The sequence below is a fragment of the Scomber scombrus genome, chromosome 19, assembly GCF_963691925.1.
Source record: "Scomber scombrus chromosome 19, fScoSco1.1, whole genome shotgun sequence".
Taxonomy (NCBI): domain Eukaryota; kingdom Metazoa; phylum Chordata; class Actinopteri; order Scombriformes; family Scombridae; genus Scomber; species Scomber scombrus.
This window is the reverse complement of record NC_084988.1, coordinates 971,584-981,583: the sequence shown is the minus strand read 5'-3', so window position 1 is coordinate 981,583 and position 10,000 is coordinate 971,584. Positions and strand designations below refer to the sequence as shown.

The 10,000-nt window shown below is 39.9% G+C and overlaps 1 protein-coding gene across 1 annotated transcript in view; it reads right to left on the bottom strand.

The window, feature by feature from the left end:
- The window catches only part of LOC134001220 (neuronal PAS domain-containing protein 3), a 99,898-nt gene that overhangs the window by 42,267 nt on the left and 47,631 nt on the right, over nucleotides 1-10,000 (bottom strand). The window contains exon 2 of the mRNA XM_062440789.1: nucleotides 8,325-8,505. Coding sequence (XP_062296773.1) covers nucleotides 8,325-8,505 — 181 coding nt within the window. The remainder of the gene's footprint in view (nucleotides 1-8,324; nucleotides 8,506-10,000) is intronic.

Here is a 10,000-nt window from a genome sequence, read left to right as displayed (position 1 = left end):
CACACACACACACACACACACACACACACACACACACACACACACACACACACACACATACTGAGTTTGTCCTTGGGCACCAGCCGCCGCCGCTGGCCGCTCTAAATGACATTAAACGTAGGTGACTCTAAACTTGGGGTAATTATGATAAATGTGAGCGATTATGACGAATTATTCCCCTCCATTGTGCTAATAGCGTAATTAGCAACAATAATCAAAGACTTATGATGTTGAAATAAGGCGACGCCGCGGACAATTAGACCGCAAGGAGCTAATAATGGAGAACTTATGGTGGTTTTTTTCCTGGAGGGCAGAATTACTGTTTCTTCCAGAAGGGAACTTTGAAATTTGGGTGTTTTTCTCGCTAATTCTGCACCTCTGATGAAAGAAAATTGAAATAAATTCTCAATTAACGGCTACCAGGCTTTTCTGTTTGATGAATGTGAATGAAAGGGAGCGCGGGGGGGGAAACTACTGCAGGTACTTCTTTGTCCTTTTAAGTTAAACATCATAAATACAGTTTCAGAGCTTTCTAGATCCAGTTTTGGTTCCAGTTACACACTCGACAGGAGAGGAAAGAGAAGATATTTCAGCTTTTCTGTGTTAAATCTGTGAAAATGTGAATTATATTACAGCTGAGAGGTGAAACATCATTAGAAAAACAAGGGATGAAGCTCTAAGTTGGATATAATGGGTTAAAAAATGAAATAACTCATAATTTCTGTCATTATATTCGTCTGTCAGAGGTGTCATCATTGTGTGGTCATGCAGCCGTAAAGAGTAAAGGGAGGATGTGAGGTTTGAATTCTCTCAGTTTCGGGTGCTGAACAAGGAACTTTTTCATGTTGAAAAAAAAAGGATTCATAAAGTCTGTCATTCAGGAACCGATGGAGAAAAAACGGAATTTCTGTTCAGTGTTTGAATCAGAAATATTAAAAAAAGGAGCTTTCTCTGCCTTTTCTGTCATAATGTTGGATTGACTATCTGGATTATTATATTATTAAAGGGATCCATATGAGATTCTTTACTTTTACTGCAGCTAATGTTTAAGCATTTGTTTACTTGGTTAAATGGAGTGATGAATCATTTCCTCAAACTGGGTCCAAACCAAAATTCTGATGCTTGTAAGTGACATTATTTTCCTTTTCCTGCTTCTAAGTGATGGAAAAAGACAAAAGGTTGATGAGTTTTCTTGACAGGATGTATCTGAAGTAGGATAAAAATAGTTTTATTTGTTCACAGGGTCACTAAATATTCATTGTGTATGGGTGAAAAGGAAACTACCTTGTGTTCCTGTCACTAAACTTTACCTGAAATGTGCCTCAAGTACCGATACCAAGCCTAACTCTAAAAGATCCCTAGCAAACAGAAATATGTCAGACTGAATCGTATAAGTAAAACAAAAGTAGTGATTCTGTCTGATTATCAGGCTAAGCTGCAAGTTACATGTTTTAAAACCACTTTTAAAAGCATTTTGCAGCTTTTGGCGCTTTGGTTTAAAAAAAAAAGAAAGAAGCTGCGTCATGCAATTTTTGACCAGTAGGGGGCAGAAATAAACCCTTACATGCAATTGGATAATCAAGTTATTCTGGCTAATAAATCGATACCAAGTAGTATGGAAACGTCCCCCATCAAACGATACCTGCAATTGACCCAGAGCTAGAAAAAATGACTATATGTATGGACTTGCTCACAGCCAATCAACAGCAAGCGTTCTTCTCTTTAACGCGACATGTGATTGGTCCACTGCCACAGCAGCTACAACCCATCTGTGGTGGTGAAGTCGTGGTGAATCTGAGTTAGCGCGCTTAGCAGTTCAGCAGCCAAGATGCCTCCTAAACGCTCTAAAGTGTGTCTACACTACACGCCTGTTACACCGGATACAAGACAGAGACCTACATGTGTTAATGGGTATCTGATGAAGGACTCAGCTGGTATCAGGATCACTTTAAGGGGACTTGCATTGGTACTGATATCATTATTCTTTACATAGACATAGACATAGATTTCATTGGTTGAATGCTCATATCTGACTGTAAATTTTAAGTCTTTGGTTTGCAATCAGCAACAGAAACACACCTAAATTTGTATTTGCTATAAAAACCAAACAAATACATGATCGATCATTTGGAAATAGTTCGGCAAGAAATTATGCTGAAAACCTGCAAAAACGTTCAACATATAATGCTTTCAAATAGGCAAGTTTTAAAATGACACATTCCTCTAAGCCAGAATAATAACAAACCAGTTCAAAAGCGAAAAAATGATCATCAGTTCCTTCATCCTCAACATTACAATTCACCTCCAGAGACGAGGTCAGAGGTTAAAGTCAACAGCCGGCAGACACCAGACAGGAGTAGAAACACTCCTGTGATGATACGGCATTGAAGAGACTGAAGAGACAGAAAATAAGGGCCGTGGGGAGAGCAGCGTTTCCTCCTCTCACTCAGACTCTGAATTACACTCAGGAGTTATAATTTCCAACCACTCACCCTTCAGAGGCGGTTTAGAGAACGCCGAGCCTCTCAGCCTCCAGTTTGACTGATATTAGTCAAATTGCGTCATGTGCTTTTAAAGATGACTCTCTTTAACTGCAAGAGGGTGTTGAAAGGTTGCGTCGAGCTTCAAAGGAAGATCCCTCTCCGCCAAGGTCAGCTCATATTTTAACTCCAATTTCAATACTTTATGAGCGTGACTGTAATTAAAAGCGATCGGGTCGAGCTTCTGATATATTATGACGGAGCAGCAAATGAAGTAAGGGCAGTTAATAACTTTGTTTTTTTTAATTGAGACTGCTCAGAAACTTTGTCAGTGATGGAGGCTCCAACTATCAGTTTGTTTAAATCAAGGCAACACAACTGGATCACCTGTCAGTCTGCAGGTGTTTACAGCTCTTTATGGTCTTTTGATGTCCTCCAACATGGCAAAAGACAATATGAAATATATCTAAAGAGGACATATTCTTCACATTTCCAGCTCTATATTAATATTCTGTGTCTCTACTGGAATATCTTTGCATGATTTCCAGTTAAAAACTCCTTATTTATCTTCTACTGCTCCTTTATGCAGCCGCTCAGTTCAGCCTCTGTCTGTTAACAGGCTGTTTTAGCTCCTGTCTCTTTAAGAGTACTATTTAACTTACACTTTGCATCATCCAATCACTACAGACTTCCAATAAAAGGGAGAGTCAATAAAAACAGAAGAGTAGGCGATGTGCTACCTGGAACTATTGAATACATTGTAAAGATGGTGCTCTTTGGCTAAGGGCTGAAACAACATTGAAAATAAGACGACACCAAGGCAGTTTATCCTTTGTCAGAGTCTGCCATTGGCTAATTGTTGATTGCCCACACCTGTTGGATGTCACTTGTTTTTTAACCTGACTTGTTGCAGATTCATCGCTCACTTCCTGACGAAGGCTCCTCAGCCGAAATGCGTAGAAGTACAGTTTTTAACATGTCCTGCCCTTAAAATAAAGGCATTTTATCTTTTCCAAGATGAGTGCCTTGGTGTCTTCCTATTTTCAATGGAAGAGTCCGTTTGATAAATATAAAATGATGGTGTTCTTGAGCCTGTAAACAGTAATAAGGCAATTGAAACATCCTAAATAAGAGTGGACCAGAATGATTCAAGTTTCTACATCACACTAGTGTAGGTTTCTGTCTATCTGTCCTTCTCTTCATCTCTTAAAGTAACCAACAGAAGAGCCAAAGAACAACACTTCCCTTTAAAGGATTAGCATATGGAAGGAAGGATGCAGCGCTGCCCAGAGTGTGAAACTTCACAGAGAAACAAAGTCAGCAGCGATCGATCGGAGAGACTCCCCGATGCACGAGGGAAGAGGCAGGTGATGAACGGAGGAAAGAAAGAAAGAAACAAAGACGCCTCAAGGTGAGTAGAGAGGAGGAGGAAGAGGAAAGGAGGAGGAGGAGGAAAAAGACATAAGATGTAAACAAATGGAAAAGCTCAGCTGGACACGTAAAAGCAAGCTCGGTGTTCGCCAGGTATCGACTAATGACGAAGGCGCCTGTAGAAATGCATTACTCATTGTCTGGAGAAAAGGATGCTGTGAATGTAATGCTGGAGAAAAATGTATAAATTAATACAAAAATCTACTTTTTTAAAAGTGAAAACACCTCAAAGCGCCATCAACACAGCTGATGAGTGTAGCTTATCTTTTTTCCGTCTATAAATGTCTTTCTTGGATACACTTTACGACTGTGTTATATTCTTTATTCTTTATTATTCCCTTCTCAGGTTGGTATGTGGAGTATTACAGTACCAATGTCTTAGGATGCTCTTAATGGCCAATGCAACATAAATGAGGGAAAACAGTTTATATATTATCTTTGAGTGAGAGGATAAATCTTCACACTGTTGCAATAACTGGAAATACATCATACAATTAAAGCACTTGAATCCTCACAAATGCCGAAAGTGTGGATGTTGGGACGAACCCTCATACAAATTCATACCACCCACTCCTCCTCCTCCTCCTCCTCCTCCTCCTCCCCTTCTCTCTCTTTCTTTTTTTAATTCCATCTCTGTTTCTCTCCAGACAAATTAACATTAAAGAACACATACATGAATCCTAATCCTCCCTCTTTCTTTCTCCCTCTCTGGTCACATTATCTTCGGGGATCACTCCTTCACATTCACATGTCCGTCTGAAACCTCTGCCTCCCTTCGCTCCCTTTTTTCTTTGGACAAATTAACATTGCTAAGCACTCATGCACATTCAAACACCTCCCTACATCCCCTGTCTCTCTTTTCTTTTTCTTTCTTTCTTTCCGTCTCTCTTCTCTCTCCAGACAAATTAACATGGGAGAACAAACACCTCTGTCCTCATCCCCCTCCTCCTTTTATTTCGCTCTTTTTCTCTCTCTCTCTCTCTCTGGTCAAATTAACTTTGGGAATCACTGAGACATTCATACAAACCCCTACCTCCCTTTTCTTCAACGTCTTTATATCGCTATATATATATCGTCGGGGCGAATTAGCATTGGGGAAACACCCATTTGTGTTTTTAGATCCTTTTTTCTTTTCTTTCTCTCTAGACAAATTGACATCGACGACCACATGTATGTCATCTCATCCTCTCTCTCTCTTTCGCTCTCTATCTCTTTCTGTCTCTATCTCCAGTTTGGTGCATGGGGAGGTTTGGTTAGAGGTTTGAAGAAAGTCAAAGAGAGAAAAAAAAAAGAAGAACAAAAACCTCAAATGTGGAACTCCAATTAATTTAAAGCCCCCCTCCACACCCATCACCAGCACCAATCAGCCAAGAATAAATCCGCGGCAGATCTAATTACTGCGCCGTCTCCGAAGACCCGGCCGCCGCGAAGCCAATCTTCCCCTCCTTGTTTGAACAGGCTGATGAACTAAGGGACTCGATGGATATCAAGTCATTTTGTTTAATTTATAAATGGATTTTCCCCTAATACTTAAATTATCATCAGCATGAGAGAGAGAAAGAGAGAGAGAGAGAGAGAGAGAGAGAGAGAGAGAGAGAGAGAGAGAGAGAGAGAGAGAGAGAGAGAGAGAGAGAAGCACAATGAAAAGCATTTGGAAGGTAAAAAAAAAGTGTCCAACATGTGGTGCAGCAGAGGATGGAGGAAGCGATGCAAAGAATCCCAATGAGGAATGTGTCCTTTCCCAGTTTACAGGAGTGACTAATTAAATTCAAACTAACAGCGGGGAATACTGGGATACTGGGAGAGAAGTCAGGATGGAGGGCTCCAGGGTTAGAGAGTAAGAAAGCCAGACACGTGGATTTACTTAAAGATCAAGACATGTCTTAAGATGTATATAAAACATGTGGTTAAGATGTGTTTAAGTCTTAAAATAATTTAAAACATCCGCTTCTTTGTCCCCCATTAAATAGAAGAATAGTAGTAATAATAATAGTACATTTAATTTGTTTTGCACATTTTATTCGTAGTAAAACTCAAAGTGCAACAACAATAATAAAGTGTTAATAAGCAGTCATAAACAAAAGTTGAGACGATTCGTTCAATATTTGTACCATCCTTGGTAGAGAAGACAAGGTTATCATTGTTATTATTAATTGTTAATTGAGATATAATCATTTTTTATTTGGTTAATTGGTTAATGCATTTACAACAAACTTATGCTCATTGAGTTTAACTTCTAAATCAGCAAAGCAGACCTGGAGAGACAGCATCCGTAATGTTAATATAAGACAGTGTCATCTGCATATAGACGTATATTAAATCCAGTTGCAGCAGAAACAAGATAGTTTATGTAAAGAATGAACAGTACAGGCTGCAGGAATGAACCTTGTGGGATGCCTATTACAGTTTGAACAGATTTAACAGGTCCAACAGCTAAGACACTGCTGTCTGACTAAAGTAATTTCATCATATCTGAGACTCTGAAGCCTTCGGAAAAGCACATTGAATGCTTTTGAGAGATCAATAAAAAGAGCTGCACACACAAAGTCATCAGGATGTTTAAACACCTTGATGAAGACTTTATCAAAACTTATGTGCTTAAAAGAACTTAAAATGGAGCCGAGTGTGTTGTACTTTCCTATTCACCCTTCAACAGGCTTTCGGTCTTTAGGACATTTGAACAACAGCAACCAAAGAACTTTTAAGTCAAATTAAAATAAATTGCCATCATTTTTGTCTGTTACAGCAACATATCTGTGACACAAATGACTATAATTTATGACAATAATTGGGGCGGCTATGTCTCAGGAGGTAGAGCAGATCATCCACTAATCGGAGGATCGGTGGTTCGATTCCCGGCTCCTGCAGTTCACATATTGGGCAAAATACTTAACCCTGAATTGCTCGCGACGGCTGCGTCAACAGTGTATGAATTGTTAGTTTCCCTCATGATGAGCAGGTTGGCATCATGCATAGCCCCTGTCATCAGTGTATGTATCAGTGTGAATGTGACATGTAGTGTAAAAGTGCTTTGAGTGTTCAAAAAGACCAGAAAAGCTCTATATAAGTACAGTCTATTTACCATCATTCGTTCAGTTATATCAGAAAGTCACACTGAGCCTAATTGCATCCTGATACACAACACATGAGCCACAGCATCTGAACAACAGCACAAACTAGCTTTTCTGCTAAAGTCTCCTTCTTATCTAACTCAGTAAAATAAACACAACTTTTCCTGCACCTGCACCAGTTGGCACCTTGAACAAGTTGCCAACTGTGCTGCTAAATACAGTCCTCATGTCAAGGATTCAAGGATATTTATTGTCATTCCAGCCATGTGGACACATGAAAGATACCAAAATATCATACTCAGGTCCCGGTGATTGTAGTAAAAACATATATATGATCAAATAAAGAACAACATTTGGTGTGACTTAAGTTTTATGAGTCTTAAGTCTTTAGTTCTGATGCTCACAATGTTAAATTGTCTTTTTGCTGATTTGTGTCTTTTAAACTTACTCTACCAATACCAGCTCTACTTTCATCCAGCACAGACTCAAACATGTCTACATTTACAGGAATGCCTCTGTATTTCTGTTTATCTTCACTGTTTCATGTGTATCTTTGCAGGTTGAACTGATTATTCAAGCCCAAACAACCAGCCAGAACAACCCGAACACTCCTCATCTTCCTCCTTCACTCCGTCCTGACCTTCTCTTTCCCTCCATCCCGTCGTTTCTATCATGACCTTTTATTCTTTTCCATAGTTCAGTCTTTACTGAGACCTTTTATCGTCCTCCTCCTGTCTTGCTGTTTCACCTCCTTTTCTCCTCTGTCTTCTTGACCCTACTCTGCCATTCCTCCATCCTTTTTGTACTCTCCTTTTCCTGTCTTTTTTATTGTGTTTCCTCTTCTCCTACCTTTGCTGCTACCACCTGGTTTGGGCTTCTTAACCTTCGAGTCGTCCTCCCGTGTCAAATTGACCCCGTCTGTTTTGACTGTTCCTTCTTTCCTCCCTCCCTTCCTTCTTTCCTTCCTCCATCCCGCTTTCTTCCTTCCTTCCTTCCTCCCTTCCTCTTTTCCTTTCTCCCTCCCTCCCTCCTTCCTTCTTTCCTCCTTTCCTTCCTTCTTCGTCCTTTCCTTCCTTCTTCCTCCCTCCTTTCCTTCCCTCTTCCTCCCTTCCATCCTTCTTCCCCCCTTCCATCCTTCCTTCCTCCCTCCTTTCCTTCCTTATTCCTCCCTTCCTTCCTTGACTCGAGGACAACAGGAGGGTTAAACTAGGTTTGTGATGGACAAAAATCACTTTCTTTCATTGATCCATTTCTCCCCATCCTTTCTCCTCCCCCCCCGTTGTACCACTGGGCTTCATCATCTTTTCCTCTTACTTTCCAACCGTCATTCCCTCGTTCCTACCTGGTTCGGGCGTCTCTGAGTGCGACGACGACGAAGCTGAGGATGCCCCGTCTTCGTTGACAGCTCCCTGGGAGAGACATATCCCTCGGCCCGGAGGAAGCTTCATGCCGAGTTGCTCCGCCACCTCCACGTGATCGCCGGGGTGGATGTAGTCAAACACACTGCTGCCGGTCAGCTCCACCTACACACACAAAAACAAGCAGATATGACAGATTATAATCTCTTTCTGTTCTTTTCTTTGGTTGTTCACCTTCACCTTTTCCTCCTGTCATCCTCCACTTCGACCCACCTCTGTGCATGTGTGATGTTTTTTTGTATCCATGTGGTTTATTTTAAATTTAAAGGGTTAAAACATGAAAATAAACGTATGAATAACTTGCACACATTCTTTTTTTGTGGACCCAGCATCAAATTTCTGCTTTTAATCCATTTAGAGAGAATATATTAGAGGATTATGGCAAAAATGTCTAAGTGGTGTAACCATAAAAACTTTGTACCAAATAATTCAACTTGCTTAAAAATTAAAAAAAATTGTCAATAAAACACCATATCAACTAGTTTGGCATGATCTTACATTATAACTTTATATTGTTATAGTGGATACAAACATTACTATTCATCATTTATCATTCTTTTGTGGTTACACCATTTGACATTTTCAGGAGCATTCAGTCTTACTTTTGGTAAAAAAAATGGTGCAAATGTCATTTCAAATGATATAAAACCAACAAAAATACTAAATGTAAATTTTAACAAACCTGATGCTGCTTTTAAAACTAGTTTAACTGATTTATGAATTGCTCATCTTGCCAACCCTTATGTGTCACTGACCCATTTCCTCTAATAATGGCCGGTAGTCACTTAAAAGTCAGGTCTCTGATAAAGGCCGGCCCCAAATACAGGCCGAGGAAAAAGCAAAGTTAGATAAACTCCTGCTGTCTGTTATATAATGTGAATGACAGTTACCTGGATGAGTTTATGTGAAGTCCTGTAATGTAGGCTACATTTCCACTGCTTTAATCTAATAAATTGAACAATATGTTTGCTATTTTCACTCACAGCTGACACAGAGAGGAGAGGGGCACAGTTCAATATATCTGCCTGCCAACTATGGTAATCATAGGGAAATATACTGCAGTGGTTATGGCAAATAAACTAAGATTAAACTAAGGTTAAAGTGAATAAAAAGTTGGACATGACACACTCCCTGCATCTTTACTGAATATTGGCACAGGACTCAACATTAGACACTCAACAGAACATAAAATATCATAAAATAAAACCATAAATATCACTTTAGATGCAAAGAGACGATAGGAACACAAATGCTCTTCATGAAGTTGATGACATGTATAATCCAGGTGATGTTTATTTCCTATAGAGCATATTTTCTAGTGCACATTAGAAAAGGTCATTTACATCCTGCACCTCCTCATCCAACTTTCTTCACCTCTTCTTCACCTCCTAAACCCTCTTCCTCTTCTTCACCTCTCTCTTCCCTTTCCTCCCTCTCTCCTTCTTCATCAGCTTGTTCATTCTCCCTCCCTCCTCCTCCTCCTCCTCCTCCTCTTCACATCTTCCTCCCCTCTTCCTCCTCTAATCCCTCCCTCAGCAGCCGTGGAGAATCGGCGTCGGCTTTTCTTTCTCATGGAAATGGAATAAATAAGCTTCTTCTT